The sequence below is a fragment of the Lynx rufus genome, unplaced genomic scaffold (assembly GCF_022079265.1).
Source record: "Lynx rufus isolate CCGP_SWC_20201006 ecotype Redwood Valley unplaced genomic scaffold, mLynRuf1.p SCAF_5, whole genome shotgun sequence".
Taxonomy (NCBI): Eukaryota; Metazoa; Chordata; class Mammalia; order Carnivora; family Felidae; genus Lynx; species Lynx rufus.
In genome coordinates, this window is record NW_025814867.1 from 87,337,592 (window position 1) to 87,360,121 (window position 22,530).

Consider the following 22,530-nt stretch of genomic DNA (forward strand, 5'->3'; position numbering starts at 1 on the left):
AATCATCAAGACAGTATGGTACTGGCACAAGAACAGACACTCAAATCAATGGAACAGAATAGAGAACCCAGAAATGGACTCACAAACATATGGCAAACTAATCTTTGACAAAGCACAGAATATCCAAAGGAAAGAATATCCAATGAAATAAAGACAGTCTCTTCAGCAAGTGGTGCTGGGAAAACTGGACAGCAACATGCAGAAAAATGAACCTGGACCACTTTCTTACACCATACACAAAAAGAAACTCAAAATGGATGAAAGACCTCGATGTAAGACAGGAAGCCATCAAAATCCTTGAGGAGAAAGCAGGCAAAAACCTCTTTGATCTTGCCCACAGCAACTTCTTACTCAACACGTCTCTGGAGGCAAAGGAAACAAAAGCAAAAATAAACGACTGGGACCTCATCACAATAAAAAGCTTCTGCACAGTAAAGGAAACAATCAGCAAAACTAAAAGGCAACTGACAGAATGGGAGAAGATATTTGCAAATGACATATCAGATAAAGGGTATCCAAAATCTATAAAGAACTTATCAAACTCAACACCCAAAAACCAAATAATCCAGTGAAGAAATGGGCAAAAGATATGAATAGACACTTCTCCAAGGAAGACATCCAGATGGCCAACCGACACATGAAAAAATGCTCAACATCACTCATCATCAGGGAGATACAAATCAAAACCACAATGAATACTACCTCACACCTGTCAGAATGGCTAACATTAACAACTCAGCCAACAACAGATATTGGCAAGGATGCAGAGAAAGAGGATCTCTTTTGTGTTGTTGGTGGGAATGCAACCTGGTGCAGCCAGGGGTGCAGCCACTCTGCAAAACAGTATGGAGGCTCCTCAAAAAACTAAAAATAGATCTACCCTATGACCCAACAATTGCACTACTAGGCATTTATCCAAGGGATACAGGCATGCTGTTTCGAAGGGACACATGAACCCCCACGTTTATAGCAGCACTATCAACAATAGCCAAAGTATGGAAAGAGCCCAAATGTCCATCGATGGATGAATGGATAAAGCAGATGTGGTATATATATACAACAGAGTATTACTCAGCAATCAAAAAGAATGAAATCTTGCCATTTGCAACTATGTGAATGGAACTGGAGGGTATTACGCTAAGTGAAATTAGTCAGAGAAAGACAGATATCATATGACTTCATTCATATGAGGAATTTAAGAGACAAAACAGATGAACATAAGGGAAGGGAAACAAAAATAGTATAAAAAACAGGGAGGGGGACAAAACAGAAGAGACTCAAAGATATGGAGAACAAACTGAGGGATACAGGAGGGGTTGTAGGAGGGGGGATGGGCTGAATGGGTAAGGGGCACCAAGGAATCTACTCCTGAAATCATTGTTTGTGGGGGGCCGGGCCCTGGTGCCAGGCTGAGACTGGGTCGAGCAATGTTCCCCGTTGACTCAAGCCAACCCGGTGGTTCCCCCTCCCATTCATGTGGGAGGCCAGGCCCGGCGCCAGGCTGAGACCGGGTCGAGCAACGTTCCTTGTTGACTCAAGCCAACCTGGTGGTTCCCCCTCCCATTCCCCCACTTTCAAGGGCATACGAAAGCCTTGTCAAGGCTGAGAAAGTTAATTCCTGAAGCCTGTGGTCTGCAGGTGTTGGCAGTAATGCTACCTCCCTTTTTCTACCCCAAGTCAGATAGAAACAAACATGGGAATTGTGTTTTGCTAGCAATCTTATCAACAAGGTCTTGTGACCTGTCTAGAAAATGCACAAGAAACACAGAACTAAATGTTTTGGTTGGCAGCGATTATGTGAAACCTGTTTATTCTTAGAATGACCTGACCCATAAGAGTCTGGTTATAAAAGATTGTGTACAGCAACAATAAAGCCGTCACTTGGGCCATCAGCCCAGGGGACCCTCCTGTTCCCAAACTTTCTCTTCTTTTTTCTTGCATTCCCCTACCCTCAGGACCCTGACCTCGGTGTTTGTCGCGCCGGTCGCGACATTGTTTCACTATATGCTAACTAATTTAAAAAAATAAAAAAGTTAATAAAAAAAAGAAAATTAAAATGAGTAATAGATACTTAAAAAAAAGAATTGGGTGTATAAAACTGCAGTGTTATATATTTATGCCTAGTTATAGTACAGCTTAATAATAATTATATCATTGTATTTATATGTTGTTTAACTTCAGCACTAAATGCCATTTTTCTCAACTTTCAGAGCCCACGTTTCATGGCCACCTGCTCACGGGGCCCATCATCTCAGTTATTCAGCAAACAGTCCAGTGCCCTCCATGTACAGGGCTCTGTGCTGGGCTTTGTGGCTACAGAGATGAATACTACATTACAGTTGTCCTGAAGCACATATGACTTAACAACCTTGTAAGTAAATGAAGCATGATGTAGCATGGTAAGTGTTATAACAGAAACATAAAAAGACTAAGAAACTAGCTCTTCTTTAGGGAATTTGGGGAAAGCTACCACAAGGAGGCACTGAGTGACCTGGGGCTTCTAGGCATGAATAGAAGTTTTCCAGACTGAAGGGACCAGAAGAGAGGAGAACATTCTAGGGAACAAGAATCATGATGTGCAAAGTCTCTGGATGAAAGCAGGCGTGACTGGGAAGTAGTAAGTTTCTTGTGGAAGGAACACAGGACACCGAGCTGGGTAAGTTCTCCATATCACAAAGACCGTTGCACACAAAGCTGGGAGCTTGATTCCTTTGGTAGAAACAGGACTAGCTTTGACTTTGGAGAGGGAACCTCTAAAGAGAGTATGAAAGGTAAACACTATTATTAACCAAATGACTATACTGGGATAGCTTATTTGTGTTTTGTTTTGTATTTTGCCTTTATTGGCTGTTATAACACAGCCTGTTCATTACATTGGCCTGTAATGAACACATTTATTTATTGGGCTTTGCACAGATTCTTAGTTATTTCCTCAAGAACCCCTTTGGAATGAAATTAGTTAAAGGGATGCACATTTTTAAGGCCTTAGCTAGTCAAATTGTCCTCCAGAAAAGCTGTCCCAACTTCATTCACACAAGCAGTGTTTAAGAGTGTTCTTTCCCCTCTCACACCCTCATCAACATAGAAATTATAATTTTTATAATTCTTTACTTATTGATACACAGTTAGCAATATCTCATTGTATCAATTTACTTTTTTTTTTTGCCAGTGAAGTTTCTTTTTCATGGAAAACAGGCACTAATATTCCTGCTTTTGGAAGGCATTTATACTCCTACTTCCCTATTGGTATATATGCTTTTTTATTGCCTTGTAAGAGCTGTTTGTGTATTAAGGAGATTCTGGTTTTGCCATATATGCCATATATGGTAAATAAATTCTTTCAGTTTATTATGTCTGTACATGTCTGCCTTCCCCTACTAACTTTAGCCCCTGTGGGAAGAGACATCTTTGAATCCCCCACAGCACACAACATGGTCTCTCTTCTGTTGTCGGTGCTCATCAAATATGCTGGGAAGAATGTTTCCATTATTTTTGTCCAACCTACTTTATAAAACTCATTCTGCCCCACTCTGCAAGAGAAAGGGGATCAGTTGAATAGGCACACTCCCCTTATTCACAAGAATATCCAAAGTTGTCTTATTTCCTTCATTCATTTAACAAATATTTACTGAGAATCTTTTATGTGCCAGACACTGTCCTAGATGCTGGGTATACTGGAGTGAACAAACTCTTACATTCTAGTTGAGGGAGACAGATAGTAAACAAGACAAAGAAATAAAATATGTATTATGTTAGGTTGTAATCAATGTCACGAAGAAAATCAAAGCAGAGGGGGTGGTCAGGCAGACCCACTGCGAGGGTGGAAGGGGTGGAAGTGTTAGCCAAGTGGATATCTGCAGGAGAAGCATACTAAGCAGACTGAGCAATGCATGCAAATGTCCCCAGGCAGGAGCGTGCATTCAAGGCCTGATGCATTCATAGAACAGCAAGGTCAGTGTTGCTAGAGCGCAGTTAGCAAGTTCAAGAGGCTGGTGGAGGGGCACAGATTGCATACAGCTTTGCAGACCATTATAGGACCTTGCTTTCTGTCTGAATGAAATGGGAGGGTTTGGAGCCAAGGAGTGGCTTTGTCTGCCTTACATTATAGAGCGACAGCGCTGGCTGGTGTGCTGGGACTACACTGGAGGTGGGGGGCAAAGGTAGAAAGAGGGAGACCTGTTAGGAAGATGTTAGTAATCCAGGTGAGAGACCACGGCAGCTCGGACCAGGTGAGAGCAGTGGAGGTGGTGAAGAAGGGTCAGGCTGTGGGCATATTTTTGACAGCAGCAACGCCAACAGACTTCTCTGATGAGATGGATGTAAAGTATGAAAGAAATAGAATAATAAAGACTGGCTTTGAGAATTTTGGCTTGGGGAACTGAAGGATGTAATTGACATGATGTAGAAGACACAGGCAGAGTAGGTTTGGGGGAAAGATTAAGACTTTGATTTGGGGGGCACCTGGGTGGCTCAGTCGGTTGAGCGTATGACTATTGATTTTGGCTCAGGTCATGATCCCAGGGTCATGGGTGGGATCAAACCCTGTATCAGGCTCCATGTTCAGCATGGAAACTGCTTGGGATTCTCTCTCTCTTTCCTTCTGCCCCTCTATCCCACTCACACACACTGTCTCTAAAATAAAATAAAATTAGAATAGAATAGAATAGAATAGAATAGAATAATAAAATAAAATGTGTGTGTGTGTATATATATCATATATATATATATATATATATGAAATATTGAATGTGAGATATCTCAGACCAAGCAGAGAGGTTGAATATATACATTAACGATAGTTGTATTTAAGAGGTGGGATTTTAGAAATTTTTTTCTTTCTCTTCTACTCCTCTTTCCATTTCTGTCTTTTTTTCTTAGCCCTTTTTAATTTTTTTAAATTTTTTTTCGTTTATTTATTTTTGAGACAGAGAGAGAGACAGCATGAACAGGGGAGGGGCAGAGAGAGAGGGAGACACAGAATCTGAAACAGGCTGCAGGCTCTGAGCGGTCAGCACAGAGCCCGACGAGGGGCTCGAACTCATGGGCCGTGAGATCATGACCTGAGCCGAAGTTGGACGCTCAACCGACCAAGCCACCCAGGCACCCCGCCCTTTTGAAATTTTCAAAATTTGAAAATCATAAGCAAGTTTTTTTACAATAGAATAAAGATTAGCCATATTTATTTTTTTAAATAATAATAACTTGACTTATGAGCTAGAGGAAGGAATACTTGAGTATTACAGACTTTCTTGTGATCTGTTTGTGTCCAGAATTTGAAATTCAGGTCAATTCAACAAACATTCTCTGTCATCCTACTACAGGCCAGGCACTCTGCTAGGTTCAGGGGATACTAAGATAAATATGGTCCCTGCTCCAAAGGAGCTCAAAGTTCAAAAGGCTCCAGGGCCAACCTCAGCAAGTGTTATAATCAAGGTCCAAACCAAGAACCAGGGGAGAATGAAGGAGGTAGGTAAAGGGAAGATGCCCTAAATCCCTGTATCATATAAATATCAAAACAAACAAACAAACCCACACATACCCCATACTGATAAAATAGATAATCTCTGGGCCACACTGAATATAATATTAATGTCCAATGGAAGCACAAAGCAGGTGACAGATGGGTGATCAAGTCACTCTTTACTGAAACACAACACATGTGCCAAAGGAAGTCCAAGAACATCTTTGGAACACTCCCCACCCAGACCCCCACACACTCAGGCATATGTGAGTCAGGGTCCTGCTGCCAGGTCTGGGAAAAGGGCTTAGGCCAACTGACCTCCTGGGAAGCTCCCAGGTACATCTCAGCACAGTAACTTGGCTCTAGTCTATGGGGGGCCCAGACCACCAGCAGCACTTCCCCCTTTGGCACACAACCATGCCTGGCCACAGCTGATATTCCTTAGTCCTTCTTGACACGCAGCAGAGACACTTGGATGGGAGGCATGTGGGTATGCAGTTCATGGAGGAGCTGTAGGGCAAAAGAAGAAGGTGGTACTTCCAGCCCACCTGGCCTATGAGTTCACCACAGGCCAAGGACAGGAAGGGACAGTGAGAGAGAACGTAGGAGGAGGCCAGCAACACTCCCTGGGCCCCCCACCGGCTAGGCATGCACTAGGTGCTTCATGCACACAATGCTATTTAACCTCACAATAACCTTACAAAGCAGGTAGTATTCACTTCATTTTATAAGGGAGGAAAGTAATATGGAGTAACTTACCCAAGGTCACACAGTTAGGAACTGGAATTCACCCTCAGATCTATATGGCTCCAAACTTATTGTTTGTCTGAGTCCTGAACCCTGAGCCCTACATCAGTGTCCCGCTCCTGACAAGAGCTCGTGCCCAACACCTACATGGCCTGATTCCTATGCCTCAGCTCCTGACCTGTTCTCTCTCCCTGGCCTCTTTCTGAACCCTGAAATAGTTTCCAGTCTGGGGGACTCAGATCTGGCACCATTCTGGCTTCCCTCTTTGACTAGGATTCACACTTGCTACTTTGATTATCAAGTGCAGTAGGCATTTGTCATTTCTTTGGCTGTCCCAATTCAAAACCCCCATGCTGTGCTCAGAGATCTCATTATGGGAGTCCTGATGGGCCCCTTTCCACTAAGAGAACTTTAAGAGCCCAGATACTTCCTCTTCTCATCCCCTAGCAGCAAGATGTGGGCACAAGAGCTAGACTGAGCTGACCTAGTTTAACCTTACAGTGATTCATATTATCCCCATAATCTCTGACCCCAGAATTCCACCATTGGAAGCTTTGTCCAGTGATCTGGGTCTTAGGAGAATTTTCCCAACTTATACAAATATACCCCAATCTTGGTCCCCATCTGGAGCATACATCTATGGGGTGTTTTCCTGCCTCGCATTCCTATTTCCTTTGGGGCCTGTCCTTCTCATTCCATGTGGTTGAGCTGTCACTCATAGTGGCCCTTGCAGGCCAATGAGATCAGTGTTTCCCTAGTATAATAAGCAGACCTTGGGAGAGGGAAGTGTCTGTGACTCTAGGGCTGTCACAGTCACCTTTCTGTACATATGGAGAGAGATTCTGAACAATGAAGAGCTAAGAGAGGTAGAGAAAGAGAAAATCTTGATGATCATGTCTAAGCTGCTGGATACAGCCATAACTGAAGCTGGAACAGTCACTTCTAGTTTTCTCAGCCAATAATGCCTTACCTTTTCTGTCTAAGCTACAATGAGTTGATTTCTGCTACTTGTAACCCGAAGTCCTGCCTATCTGCCCATTAATATCATTGATCTTCTCCCAAGGGCCAGAGGGCCTGACCTTCCTAGGGCCTGAGGAAATTGGGGGTGAAGGAAAGAATTTCTTTACATAGCACAGAAGGGGAATTCCCAACTCAGGAAAAACAGACAGAAGCCAAGCCAAGCAGGGATCCTTAAACTTAGTTCCTAATTCTCTCCTCTACTTTCTTGGCCCAGAAAGTGCCCACTCACCTGCTGCATCAGCCTCTCTGCCACTCTAGGGTCAGTGAGGTCTTCTGGAGAGGCCACACTCAGCCGCAGAAGGAAAAAGCCTCCATCCCCACCTACAAGTTTAAAAAAAGCAGCAGATGAAAATATGGGTAAGTCAGTTCAGGAATCATGACATGACCCATGCTACCCAGCCTCTGTCCACACCTCTGCACATGTGTGCTCACTCTCATGTGTAAATGTGTCAGTGTTCACATGGGAGCTTACATTTACTCACTGCAAAGAGAAAGAGGACTCCTTCTCTCCAATAACTGGGCTCCTTGTAGTCCTCCCAACAAGAGTGAAAAAGGCCCCAACCACATTCAGAGAAGTCAAAAGAGTAGTGTGAGGAAGGAGAAATCTAAGTGAATCTAGAATGTTCTCAAGGACTAGCAGTCACAGATGGGCTGTTGGGAAAGGGTCCAGACAGGGAGAATGCCTGAGAGAGGCCGGCTCTTGGAGGTGATGCCTTCAGCCAATGCTTTCCAGTTCCAAGTTGGTGGAGGTTTCGATCCAGCCTTCCCAATTTAGCAGCCCTGTAGGCAAGTTCTGCCTTTTGTTGAGCCCTAACCTGCTTGCCTTAACTGCCCTCTTGTAGTCATTTCCCCCTCTCAGAATACTGTTAGGACTGATCTAGTCACTGCTCTTCTATATTTATATAGACTGATAAAGATATCAATATTGATATCTCATCCTTCTTGTTTTTGCTGCCACATGCATATTTCATGGCCAGAAGATTCACAGGAAAATAACTCTGCCAGTTATGTGTATGATGGAGGCTGGGTAGTTGGGGAACAGCAGTGGGAGAAAGACATTTTATGCTGACCCCTTATGAACCTATTGATTTTTAAATCATGTCAATGCAGTATCTAATCAACAAGCAATAAAGAAAAGCATTTTTAAATAAAGATATATTAATAAATTGAGCTTTAAAAAATAAAAGCACAATAGGAGGTTATGAGTTGGAATCAAACAGACTTCCATTTGGAGTCCCACTGCTATCTTTCTAGCATCTTTAAACCTGTTTCCTCACCTGTCAGGTGGGGCAATAACACCCACCTCATAAGGTAGTTTTGAAGGTTTAATTAGAAGAGATAACACATGCAAAGCTCGTAGTTCACTGCCTGACATCAGTGAGAACATTCAGCCAGTGCCAATGCTTCACTGGTTGTGAAATATTTTTATATGATCTCTCCCTGGAATACAAAAGATGTTCAGTAAGGTGATCGTGATTAATATTTTTATTTCACCTCCCCACAGAGGCAGGGCCAGCTGAGGACACCACAGGGATGAGGCATGAGGACAGTGACAGGAAGTAGAGGTGTAGGCTCCAGGCTGACCAGAAGCTGGGTTGACCCAGCAGCCTCTGATGAAGGGGCCTCATCCCTGAGAAGTATCTGTTGTCTCAGACATGTAGCTTTAAATGCCCAAACGTTTGCCCAATTTATTCATTTATTTAAAGTCACTGTCTATGGCTCCAAGCCCAGCAAGCCCCACTCTTATGGGGTCCCAGCTGCTCAAGGGGCAGCAACTTGGGCCAGACATTCACACAGTGCCCCTCTGTGTGGCTCTAGCTGAACCAGAGGTTTCCAGAGCATGAGGACTGTGGCTTTTGAATACAATTTGGGGCCTCACCCGGCACACAGTAGTTACTCAACCGTTAATATCACAGAAGGGCAGAGTTGGAAAGGACGTCATTGTTCATGCAACACAGCCCCCTGCAGTTACTGGTGGAGAAACTGAGGCCCAGAAAGGAAAAGGACCTGTCCTAGGCCACTAGATTGTTAAGGGCAAAACCAGGGTCTCAAACTATTTCTCCAGACTTCCAACCCCACAGTTTTTCCATATGCCTTCCTAACTCTTCCTGTTTCTGATTTTGGCAAGAATCACTAGAAGATCATGAAGACGTGACCTCAGAGACTGGGCTCAGAATAAGCCTCCAGATCCTTCCTTCCTCCCTATCCCTTAAGCATGTAGACATTCTGGAAATTCCCAACTCCAAATCCCCAAGATCACACCTCCAAGAGCCACTTACCTGCAGTAACTTCTGTGGTCCACCTTGTCTGAGCAGTGGTGGGCATGGCTGTTGGGGGCTTCCATTCAGTCATGCTGGCTGTCTTCAAGGTCTTTGCTAAGGCTGTGGTCTTGACTAAGGTGATATTTGCCTCTGGGCTGCTGTTGGCCACAGTCAGATGCACAGAAGGAAAGGTGTTCCTGCTGATGGGGATGGACCCATTGGTTGTGCTGTCTGTGGTTGAAGTCTCTGAGGGGGTGGAGTTCTTGCTAGTGGTTGCTTGGGTGTGGCTGTAGGCCCTATCTGAGAGTCCAGCAGGGGGAGCCACTTTGCCCACAGTTGACCCAGTCCCTGTGGAGATTGTAACTGAGACCTCGGTGTGACTTGTCTCAATAGAGAAGGCTGAAGTTTCTTCCAAGGGGTTCGTGCTGACTGTCACCGAAGTTGTGCTGGGGGTAGTGGTCTTGGCTGCTGCTGTTTCTCCTTCTATGGTGCTATTAACAGGTATCGGGGTCTCAACTGTGGTATCAGGCATGACTGGTTCTGTGCCTCTGGCTCCTGACACGGTCTCAGCAGATGTCATGGTCTTGGTGAAGTCTGATTCTGATTCAGTGGAATCAAGCAAAGCTGACACCTCAGAGGCTGACAGGGCCTTTCCTCCTGTGGGATCATGATCTGTGTCCAAGGTCCCGGGAGTGGTGGCAGTTGTTTCTATTTCTACAACGCTGCAATTGGTAACCTCAGTGTCGGTGATGGTGTAGGCAAGCAAGGCTTTAGCCGGAACAGTGGTGTCAGATGCCAGGGCCTGTGAGGTGGCAATGGCCATAACTGAGCTGTCAGAGAAGGCACTGCTCTCCGAGGTCAGGGCCTCGGCTTCTGCAGAGGTGTGAGCCAATGTCAAGATGTCAATTACGATCCTCTTTGCCTCTTCTGAGCTGTCATCGGTACAAAGGGTGTCAAAGACAGATTCCACGAGATCGGTGCCTATAACCGTCTCAACTGTGGTCATTCCAGTTCCTGTGGGGCTGCCACTTGCGGCTGATGCCTCCATAGGAGTGGTGATCACAACCATGAATTTGGAAGGTATCATTTTTGTGAAGGCCCTGGTCTCTATTGCAGGAAAAATGGTCTTGGTTTCCCTGATCTCTGCATCTGAAATGGTGCTGGCCAGGATTAAGGTCCTATCAAAGGTCTGGGTGCTCAGGGTTTGAGTTTCCAAAGGGATATGGCTTTGCACAGAGGTCTCAACAAGGTCAGTCATCTGGAAGGCTCCCTGTGAACTTGTCTTGATCCCCGGAGTCATGGTAGTCACTTCTATGTGGTTTGTTGTCACCAAAGGGCCTGGTCTGCTGGTGCTAGGGCCTGTGTTGGGTAAGACCACCTTTGTAAGCCATGAGTCCCCGTGGACTGACTTCACACAAGCCCTTGTGTTTATGGCCTGGGCACTACTGGGAGGAAAGTGGGGAGGGGAAGTTGTTTTTACTCCATTTTTCATCTATACATACAAGAAAGAAGGAGGTGGTATTGGGAAGACCAGTCCCATGTGTCAGCCATGGAACTGGGATCACCTGACTGATGTCCTCTGATGACCCACTTGAGGCAAGCAAGCCTCAGAATCTAGTTGATTATTGGTCTGAAGCCATCAGGGGGGAATGCGTGGGGCCAGGATCCAGCTTCAAGGGGGAGAAAAGGAGGCATAAGTCTAAGTGAATCAACAACTACAGAGCAAAAATCACGACTCTCAGAACCTTCTCAAAGAATCCTTGTCACTTTCCATTGATACTTTATTCATCCAGCAAATGTTTCCCCATGGAAGTGAAAACTCTTCAAATACAGGAAACATCTGTGGTTTTGTATTTAGAGGTATCTGGGAGGACTGGGAGAGAGGAGCCTCCAGAAACAGAGTGGGTGGTGGCTACTGCAAAAGGGAAGAGAGCAGGCAGAGTCCTTGGGGCTCCAGCAAGGAACCCTGGGGTCCCATCATCTGATGTGGCAGGGATAAGATCCCAGAACTACAGAAATGATGCACCAGGCATGTTCCACTGGAAACAGGGAGCCAAGTGAGGCAAACTTCACTCCTTAGAGATGCCACTAGCATTTCTCTACAGGGCAGAGCATCCCTGTTCATTTGATGGACCCTGTGAGATTGTATGCACAGTGGGCCGAATGGCACCAATGGCCCTGGGGAGGCTACAGCAGGATCTTTTTATGGGCTGATAAGCATGCCTCTCCCATCTACTAAGGAGGAAGAGTTCCCTCTGTAAGTGGGCCAAGGACCCTTTCAGGGAGGGTTACCAGATTTAGCAATTAAAAATACAGGGTGCCCAGTTAAACTCAAATTTGAATTTCAGATAAACAAGCAATAATTTCAGTGACAAATAATGTTTTCAGTATGTGTATTTCTTACATAATATTTGAGACATACTGCTAGAAAAAGCTTTCTTACCTGACATTCAAATTTAAGCTGATTCCCTGTGTTTTATCCAGTAACCTTACTCTTGGAAGGAAAAGAATCAAAATATGAGCCCTCCTTTTCAGGGTTCTGATGGTTTGAGATGGTCTTTACTGAGATCTACTGGCCCAAAAGTATCCAAGGACCCAATGGAAGTGCAGGACTAGTTGGTCACCTCATCCCTGGCTGGCTGTCAGGACAGGGCCCCAGGTCCTCAGTTTGTCCATTGTTTCTCTCTCTGAACAATAAAAGAACACTGGGCCAGGAAGCAAGAGATTGGGTTCCAGCCCCAGGCCTATTGCCTACTAGCTCTGGAGTCCAATGACTGGTTCAAATCCTGACTCTGCCTCCTACTAGCCAAGTTAGTCCACCAGGCCTCTCCAGGCCTCCATTTCCTCCCTTGTGAAAGAGGGTGATCATATCTGCCTTGCCATAATGGTGAGGACCAGAGGAGAAGGGGGATGGGAAAGTCCTATTTTCCAAAGACTGTAAGGGATTACTAAGGATCCCTCCCAAGCCTTGTCTTCTCAAAGAGTCACTTGAGAGGACACAACCAACTTTAATGCAGTGAGAATGTCAGGCTGTCCCCACATGCATATCAGGTCAGTCATGGCATTCACTCTCATTAGTTGTTCTGCAATCATGCTTTTACAGGAATATACTTTCTCCTCCCCACTTCAAAGCCCAAGATATTTCTCTGAGCCTCCTCAGTCCCCACACAGTGAAAGCAAAGCTGTGTCAACCCACCCAGCCTAGAGCCCAACCAGTGGTGCTCTTGGGGTCTGACCATCCACCTCCCCTGAAGTATTTTCTTCCTTTTCCTGGAACCCTGTGATACCATCCTGCTGTGAAACCTCCTGATGCTTCCAACCCCGTAGCTTCTTCACACCCCTCGGGGCTCTCACAACCCCACCCAAGTTTCTTACCCGCCAGAGGTCTTCTCAAACACAGCAAAGCCTACCCAATCCTCTACAGCTCTAGAATGCTGCAGCTTTCTTGGTCCATTCCTCAGATCAAAAAAGCAGAGAGGAAGGCATGTGTACTATAGATCCTGAGTTTGAGTCCCTTCTCTGCTGTTTACTCCGCTGCTTACCAATCATGTGACCCCGACCAAGTCTCCTGGCTCAAGCGTGCATTTTCCTCATCTATAAAATGGAGCTACAGGTACCTATTTCATAGGGTTGTGAAGACTAAGTTCAATTAAATGTAAAATGTGCAGCACAAGCCTGGCAGGTCATGAGTGCGTGCAAGAGACAACATGGTCCTAGTGGTAGGCACATGCGGAATAACATTCTGGCTTTGCAGATGAGTTGCAAGATGGTAAGCCTCAGTCCCATCTTGTGGAGAGAGACGGGTAATAACAAGACCCGTGTCTCTCTCATGAGGTTACCGAGAGGATTAAAAAGATGGTGCATGGGAGCATATAGGAAGTCTCGGTCCCTTCCTCTCAATTTGGCTGCGAAACTAAAACTGCTGTAAAAAATAGTCATTACGGGCGCCTGGGTGGCTTGGTCGGTTAAGTGTCCGACTTCGGCTCAGGTCATGATCTCACGGTCCGTGAGTTCGAGCCCCGCGTTGGGCTCTGTGCTGACAGCTCAGAGCCTGGAGCCTGTTTCCGATTCTGTGTCTCCCTCTCTCTCTGCCCCTCCCCCGTTCATGCTCTGTCTCTCTCTGTCCCAAAAATAAATAAACGTTAAAAAAAAATTAAAAAAAAAAAGAAAAAGATAATGCAGGATGTTGATAATGAGGGGAGATTAGGTATGGGGGGGTGCAGAGGTTATATGTGAACCGAATCTCTGTTTTTTCTGCTCAATTTTGCTGTGAACCCAAAACCGCTCTACAATAAAAAGTCTATTAAAAAAATAATAAAGACAATGCATGTGACAAGCATGGCACAGTTCCTATGACACATCCATGTCAGTCTCTTTCATAAAAGCCCTGCCCTTCTCAGAATCCGCCCTCCCCAGGCAGTCTGTAACAGTTGGACTTTTCACACAAAAACTGTTTTTTAAAGGAAATCTGGGCTAGGAAATAAACTTGGAGGAGTTGGAATCTTGTCAAGCTGCTTTCTTTGGCTTTAGTCAGATTTATTCCCTGCCGGCACCTCCCTCGCCCCTCCCACCCCTCCACCTCACACACTCCCCGCAGAGACAACCAGCAGCTAGGGCACAAGGACATCATTCATCCTACGGGCTGCACTGTCATACATGCGTAAGCTGACACACTGCCATTTGCACACTCTTTATCAACAATAGTAATACTTCAGATGTAGCTTTATGGTTAATTCTAATTAATCAACCACAAAGGGCTGCCGGTACAGAAACTCACACCCAGAGCCCTGTGAGGAGAGCAGCCCACACCTCCTTACCTGCAGAGCTCCCGGGGGCCCCAGCCTCACAGCAGAAGAAAAGGGGCAGAGCCAGGCTCCAGAGAAAGCCCATCCTAACAGGAGCTCCGGCCATCATTGCCCAGCACGTCTGCCCAAAGCCTCTCACTGCCACCTTTTCCTGCTTCCTCAACCCAGAGAGGAGGGGCAGGCCACCTGCCTTGGTGTGGCTGGGTAGTTTCCAGAAGCAGCCAGGTGATCATAAATGCACAGGCTGAGAGGTAGCAGGGTGCATGTCAAGGGCTGTCAGCAAAATACCCCTGCTGCCTCCCTGGCCCAGTGACCTCTCCTCTCTGAAGTTTGATTGGAAGATATAAAATCATTCCCACAGTGATATTCACCCCTCAGTCCTGCAGCCAGGGAGGCCATGGAAGATAGTGTTTCACATTTCCCCCCTTTCTACAACCCTTCCCTCTTCTCCCACCCCTTGTGCATGGGATTTAGGCTTTTAGTTCAGCACATCTGGGTTTCATTTCTAATCCTACCCTTTATTAGCTCTATGACTAGGGCAAATTAAAGAATCTTTCTGAAGCTCAACCTCCTGATCTATAAAATGGGAGTAATCTTTAACTTGCTGGGCCATTCTGTGAGGACGACATGAGAGAGTAAGTCTCTTACACAGTGCCTGCTACATACTGGTTGCTCGTGGAATACATGTACATCTTAGGTGCTCAATGAATGAGAGCCCTGACATCTATCCTGATCCTCAAGAAGTAGAGAGAAGGGACAGCCCCCCAAAATCTGCAGGAGACAGTGTGGAGCAGGACTCTGATCTCTAACATCTTTCCAATGATTCCCGTGATTCTGCATCCCTGCCAGAGTCAAGACCATGTCCAGACTGGAGGTGTGGAACGGGAAAGGCACTAGCCAGGAGAAGGGAAAGGGAAAGTGTGCAGATCGGAGTCACAGAGCCTGGGAGGAGGGAAGTGGGAAGGTGCCAACTTACAGAAGCTTAGGGGATTTGGCTATAAGAAGGGGAATGAGGCTGAAGAATATATTTCCAAATACCCTAGAAAAGAATGTCACCCCTTCCAGGGGCCAAGGAATGGGCTGCTGTGGCCACAGCCAGTGGCAGCAGACAAGGTACCTGGGGGATGTCAGGGCCAGAGTTTTGTGATGAAAGCCACTCTATAGTAGAGTGGATCAGCATCAAGAAATCACAAAATCTTACTGCTGGAAGGAACTTCAAAGTGCAGTCAGAAAACCTAAGTTCTCTTTCCAGCTCCTTCCTTAAGAGTGGCCCAGGAACTGTGTGATCTTGGACAAGTTATTTTCCCTCTCTGGGCTTCCATCAACAAGGTCCTCTTGGCCATGCAGTCTGAGGTTCTGCATTGGGTGTACAACACTGTCTTCTGGAACTTCACCCTACATTGAGATGAAAAACAACAACAACAACAACAAAACTCTGCTGCCTGGAAGAAGGAGAGAGTCATTCCAGAACGTGGGGGGAGACTCCATGAGAAGAGCGTGAGCAGGTCCACCTGGGACACAGTCCAGGACGTGGAGTCAGAGATCTTGGACCCCAGTTCCAAAAACATGGTTGATCTGTAGAGTATTCCCGACAGGCTGAACCTTTCTACCCTCCCATTCAACCTAAATCCTTCACTTTATCAAAAGGAAGGATGGATATCCCCCTGGGGGATTTCAGAAGAGGAGAGGAGGCCCCAGGCCACAGCAATGACCTGAACTCTGTTTGGCCCTGTCTTGTAGCATGAGATCTAGTGTGGGGCTTCCCCCTAGAGAAGACGGAAGAAACTCCAGCAAAAACAAACAGAACTCTTAAATACAGAGAACAAACTGGTGGTTGCCAGAGGAGAGGTGGATGCGGGCATGGGTAAAGTGAAGGGAGTAAGAGGTACAAACTTCCAGTTATAAAATAAATACATCACTGAAATGAAAAAAGAAAGAAAGAATGCAGCTCCTTTCTGCCACTTCCCTCCCCTTGTGAGCTACCTCTCTGCCCTGCCAGATCTGGGAGAGGGACTTCCTCATTCCAGCAGCCAGTGGCTTAATCTACAGACTGATGCATTTCAGGTGCCTTTCTCATGCCCACCGCGGACTTCCCCTCACCATTTCCTTTTTCCTGTCATCATTTAAGTGAACAACATCTCAGCTCCAGCCCAGTTGCCTGTGATGGGATCTAACCAGGAACCTACTGGGAGGGAAGTCTGGCTAAATACCTCCCTGGGTTTGCTGAATTTTGCTGGGTCCATTTTCCTCTACATCTGGGGGAATTTCCAAGCCTGGGCACATGACTATTTTTTTCTTTTAATGTTTTATTTGTTTTTGTGTGTGTGAGAGAGAGAGAGAGAGAGAGAGAGGCAGAGTATAAGCGGGGGAGGGGCAGAGGGAGAGAGGGAGACACAGAATCCAAAGAAGGCTCCAGGCTCTGAGCTGTCAGCACATGGGGCTCAAACTCATGAACCGTGAGCTGAAGTTGGACATTTAACTGACTGAGCCACACAGGTGCCCCGGCACATGACTATTGACCCTTGGGTCATAATAAACTTATCCAGAAAGTTTCTGGACTTTTTTTTTTTTCAGCCCAACTCAGCTCTCACCCTGAGCGAGCATTGGAGGCTGGTTTCGTTAACTTAAACATATATGGAATACTTACTATATGCCAGCATTTGCAATACGTCACTAAGTAAAACAGATCCCTAACCTCATGGAACTAACTTCCTGGTGAAGACAGATGGCAAACAATGAACACAACAAATAAGTGAATTATGTAGGGATGAATACTATGGGGAAAAGAAGGAAAAAAGACAAAAGGAACCTGGTATTGGGGGGAGGCAGGGGGGAGGTACAGCTTGCTGTGTGAAATAGCACGGTGAGAGCTGAGCACTGACCTGAAATTGGTGAGAAAGTTATACCTGGAGAAGAGCATTCCAGGCAGTGGGAACTTCTAGAGAAAGGTCCAGAGGCCTAAGGCAGGAGCAAGTTCAAGGAGCATCAAAAGGCCCATGTGACTAGAGCACACTAGGGGCAGATTTGAGGGATAGGAGGACAGAGTGAGGGTGTAGATGATACAGGGCTTTGCCAGTCTTGGGACTGGTACTCCGAGTGAGGTGGGAACAGATGGGGCCTGGGAAGTTATGAACAGATGGAGCCATGGGATCTAACTTTAGAAGGATCGGTCTGGCAGCTGCACTAAGAATGGGAGCTTTTTCCCTAGTCCAGGCAAGACAGGAGGGTGGCTCTGACAGGGGAGGTAGCAGAGGAAGTAGTGGGAGTCGATCAGATTCTGGATGTATTTTGAAAATAGAGTCCACATAATTTCCTGCCACATTGATGTGGGATGTCAAACAAACAGAAATCAAGAATAAGTACAGACTTCTCAGCTTGAACAACTGGAAGGATGGAGTTGTCATCAGTGCCTTTTGGGTCTGGCTCTTTCATCAGAGTGTTTAGAACCCCTCTGTCCACAATGAAACCAGTGCATATTATAGGGATGAACCTGGCTCAGGACAAGGGTTATCAAGTAAAGCCCAAAGCACTGTCCTGCCAAGAGTCTGATAAAAGAGTCAACTTGGTCAAATGTCCTCAAAATACAAGGTTATAAATCTGCTAGACCACTGAGATATAGCCCAGCTCCAGGCCACAGCTAAGTTGTTCTGGGTTTGTTGGGAGGAAAAACTTTTTTCTCCTTCAACATGGGTCTGATGATTGAGGGTCTGCAAATTAATTAAGAACAGACAGATGAACAGGTGAAAAGACCAAGTTTATTGACAAGGGCACCAGGAAGTTGCTCAGTATTGAATAACTCACTGAATAGCCAGATATCAAGGTTTATATACCAAACATAAAGAAGGAGTGGGAGTGGAAGGGTGGGGGGTTTAGGGCTTCCATGGGTACAGAAGGTTCTATTAGGCAGTCTGTCTCCATGGCAGACTGAATTGGCTAGAAAATCACTCAGAAGGACACTAATGGCAGGTGTATTTTTGGAAGGCTCTGCTTTAGTTAAGGGAAGTTCAGATTACATTTCTTTCTACATCTTCTATTGCTTTAATGTTTCTACTTTAAAATATTTCTATAGCAACTCTGGGGGGTCCAAGTGTGTCCCTACAAGTTCAAAATGTTAAGTATGCACAGATTGTTTAGATGGGATCCTGTCAGGCAGAGTTACCCCAGAAGAGGTGGTGAGAAGCATCTAAATTTGTAAGGACCTGAGAATGGGCCTTCCCCACGCTAACCCCTATTCCTTGGGCTATAGTATAGGAAACTCCAGAGAGCCCTCTGTCCACTTCTTCATTCATCTCTTTGTTAGGGTATAGCCCACATACAGTAAACTACATCAATCCTAAGTAGCATACAACTTGATGAATTTTTACATTTGTATACACCAAGGAGGTATCCACACTCAGACAAAGATAGGAGACATTTTCAGCATCTCATTAGGCTCCCTTGTGTTCCCTTCCAGTCAGTATTTGCCCCCCAAAATCATTGTTACCTCTATCACCATGGATTAGTTTTGCCTGTTTTTGATCTTCATGTAAATGGAATTATGAATACACACTCGTTCGTGTGTGGCTTCTTTTTCTTAACATTATGCCTGTGAAACTCACTCATGTTGTGTGTAACAGTACTTTTTTGTTGTTAGATAGTATTCCATTGTATAAAATACACCACCATTTATTTATCCATTTTCCTATTGATGGACATTTGAGTTGTTTCCAGTTTTTCACTATTCTGGATAAAGCTGCAATGAACAGTCTTGCATTTGTTTTGGGTATATATATATATATATGTATATATATATATGAGTGGAATTGCTGGGTCATTGGGCATACATGTGTTTAGCTTTAGTGTATAGTATCCAACAGTTTTCCAAATTGATTGTGCCAGCTTCGGCTATACCAGCAACATATAAGAGTTCCAGTTGCTCCACATTCTCATCAACACTTGCTATCATCAGGCCTTGTAATTTTAGACATCGTTATGAATATTAATTTCTCTTTGTAATTTCAATTTGCATTAAATTAAATACCAGGCAGGGCTGGTAATGCAGACCCTCTGTTTTTCCAGGGCTTTTCCCTGGTAGTATGCTGCTGCCAGGGAAATGACTTTCATAGGGAAGATATTTGGAAGATGGGGAGGGAAGATGGAGAGCCAGATAGAAATGAAATATGCATGCACATATGCACACACGTGTACACTCAACTAGAGAGGAAGCTGTACCAGTATTGGAACATCTCAGAAACAGTTTCTTCAGTTTGGAATAACCTAACTCTGTTCATCCTATCTGGGATGAAAGGATGATATAGGAGCAATTAAAAGAGATGGAGTTTCTGGACATTTGGAAGGAAAATAATCACTGAGTGAAGAGAGGGAAAAGAGCCCATAAATCAACATCTTTGGGCTTTCTGTGAGGCCCACAGGATGATCCCAACTGGAGAGGCCACATCCCACAGAGCCTTACTTGAAAAGGACTTCCTAGCAAGGAAGGGAGAGAGACCACTAGGTCTGGATGTATGAGACCAGTTCTTCCAAACAGGGCCCAGGGATGTCTCCTCACCCAGGCTCCTCCATCCCTAGGCAGGAGAAGAAATCTGTGGTTGGAAGAGCTAGAGGGATAAAGCATGTGTTCCCAAAAGCCAGTAGGTAGAACACCTTTTGTACACCATTCAAGTCCTTTTGGCCTTGCTTCCTACTCCAGCCATTGCTACGGTGACTACTTTTCCAGGAGTGGTGAGGCAGTGCCTTGCCATGTTCCATTTGCTCTCTGCCAGGGTTTCCCTGATGCCAAGGCTTGGGATGCTTCCAAGAGCTGCTCTGCTCTCACATACCAGCAACAAAGAACTGAAAGAGTTAGCGACTAGTGGAGCAACCTATAAACCATGAGAATGGGAGGCAATGGACAGATGCTTCCTATTCCATCCCCAGGACAGATGGTTCTCTGAAACATTTCATAAGATTTTTTTTTTTTTTTTTTTTTTATTTTTATTTTTGGGACAGAGCGAGACAGAGCATGAACGGGGGAGGGGCAGAGAGAGAGGGAGACACAGAATCGGAAACAGGCTCCAGGCTCTGGGCCATCAGCCCAGAGCCCGACGCGGGGCTCGAACCCACGGACCGTGAGATCGTGACCTGGCTGAAGTCGGACACCCAACCGACTGCGCCACCCAGGCGCCCCTCATAAGATTTTTTTAAAAGGTCCCACAGGATCGGCGCCTGGGTGGCTCAGTCGGTTAAGTGTCCGACTTCGGCTCAGGTCATGATCTCACGGTCCGTGAGTTCAAGCCCCGCGTCGGGCTCTGTGCTGACAGCTCAGAGCCTGGAGCCTGTTTCAGATTCAGTGTCTACCTCTCTCTCTGCCCCTCCCCCGTTCATGCTCTGTCTCTCTCTGTCTCAAAAATAAATAAACGTTAAAAAAAATTAAAAAAAAAAAAGTCCCACAGGATCAAGCAACTAATCAACCATAGTGGAGGCCAACTGAATAATGCATCTTTGTGTTGGGTCTCCCTTCTTCTCTGCATCACTTCCCTTTTCCCTCACCTGTTCCTTGGAGTTCTGTTCCCAAATAAGTTATTCAGAGAAACTAAGCTAAAATAGAACCAATAGAGCCAATAACTGGACTCTGACAGGACCTCCTTTGCTATAATCATTTACTTAGAAACCAGTGTTCAGATTAGCCAAAGCCTGGAGGAAGGCATGGGCAGGGATAATGGGTCATTCTATTTAGGTAGAACATAAGAGTGGGGAAAGGGACTTATAGCAGATAAAGCCAGAAATGTGCCTTGGGCTCATGCTGTGGAGGGCTTTGTAGCCATATGTGGGAGGTTAGCTTTTGTTCTGGAGACAATGGGAAGCCAGTGGTGGTTTCTGAATGAGGAACTGGCAACACCAGAACTCTACTGTGGGCAGTAAAATGGGGACAGAGACCAGTTAGGGGAGATCCCAGGGCAAGAGGACCAGTTAGGACGCTGTGACCTGGGACTTTGGCAATTGGAGTATAGGAGGAGCAGAAATGAACCGTGTTGTGAAGTAGAACTAGAAAGACTTGTCACCTTGCAGAGGAAGGCCACAGGCAGAGAGAAGAAAAAGAAGACCCTAAGGCCTGGAGTGCAGGAAGCTGAAGGGTAGGGAACCATTCACCAAACAGGGGGAGGAGCAGGTCTGAGAGGGAAGGCAATGGGTTCAACAGACCCCAAAACCCCCTGGCATCACTCTCCTGGAGTTTTGAAATCCTCACACAAGGAAACTCCCAGAAAGCCAATCCCAACCCACTAGAAGAAGGTCACCCTGCCTCTTTTTACCGTGGGAAGAAAAGTAGGTGAACATGAGGCTAGGGATCAGACCAGGCTATTTTGGGATTTAGAGGTGGTCACATGATACCTGGGAAGGAATACTGAAGAAGGAGGCACAGATCACTTAGCCAAAGGGGTGCTAGGTTCTCGCCTTCTGCTTTCAAGAAACAGTTACTATATTCATTATAACCACCACAAACAATGAATACAATGAGCCAAATTTATGTTTTATAATCTGTATGGCTGATTTAATTTTTTTAATGTTCATTTATTTTGAGAGAGAGAGTGAGAGAGAGAGAGAGCAGGGGAGGGGCAGAGAGAGAGGGAGACACAGAATCCGAAGCAGGCTCCAGGCTTTGGGCTGTAAGCACAGAGCCCAATGCAGGGCTTGAACTCATGAACTGTGAGATCATGACCAGAGCTGAATTTGGATACTCAACTGACTGAGCCACCCAGCCATGTATGGCTGATTTAAATGTGTTTATGACTATTGCAGATTTCCGTCTTCCTCTGGTTGAACCAATATAGAAGCACGCAGGATAGAAACCAAGAGACAAGCACAGTGGGCCCAGTGGTAAGGCCCCAGCAGACCTGGGGATGCTGGGGGAGGGGAATAGGGTGGGCTCTGCATCACAGGGCCCTGGAGGAGCTTCATGGGAGATGTCAGGCTCTCTTCTTGATTTTCTTCATGGAGATGGAGAGGGGCCTCCCTGGGAGGCTGGTGTGCAGAAGCTGCTGGACCTAAGTGAGCAGGAAGCGAAGGCCTACACCCTCTGCAGCTTATCTGCATGTCCCCAAATAATAGCTATGTCTCGTTGTACATCTACCAAGGCCCTTTTGTAACAGCTCTACAGGGCAAGCTCTGGGACACAGATGAGGAAAGGGAAGCTCAGAAAGGCAGAAGAAGTTACTTCAGGTCATCCAGTAATCATCCAGGTAATAAGTGGTAGAGACAG

At 45.8% G+C, this 22,530-nt stretch overlaps 1 protein-coding gene across 1 annotated transcript; it reads right to left on the bottom strand.

Moving 5' to 3' along the window:
• Window positions 1–5,902: 5,902 nt before the first annotated feature.
• Window positions 5,903–14,403, bottom strand: MUC20 (mucin 20, cell surface associated). Its single transcript, XM_047100433.1, has 4 exons — window positions 14,307–14,403; window positions 9,508–10,848; window positions 7,458–7,549; window positions 5,903–5,971 (listed from the first exon to the last, which is right to left on the bottom strand). Exons 1-4 carry the CDS (start codon window positions 14,401–14,403, stop codon window positions 5,903–5,905), a joined length of 1,599 nt encoding a protein of 532 aa, XP_046956389.1.
• Between the last annotated feature and the right edge of the window lie 8,127 nt (window positions 14,404–22,530).

Bases quoted from the DNA above. Each gene is read 5' to 3' on its own strand.
- MUC20 (XM_047100433.1), bottom strand. From the start codon at position 14,403: ATGATGGCCGGAGCTCCTGTTAGGATGGGCTTTCTCTGGAGCCTGGCT. The intron at 10,849-14,306 runs GTAAGGAGGTGT...TACCCAACACAG, and splicing joins GGCCCCCGGGAGCTCTGCAG to GCCCTAGCACCAGCAGACCA. The intron at 5,972-7,457 runs GTGAGTGGGCAC...TTTGCCCTACAG, and splicing joins CAGAGAGGCTGATGCAGCAG to CTCCTCCATGAACTGCATAC.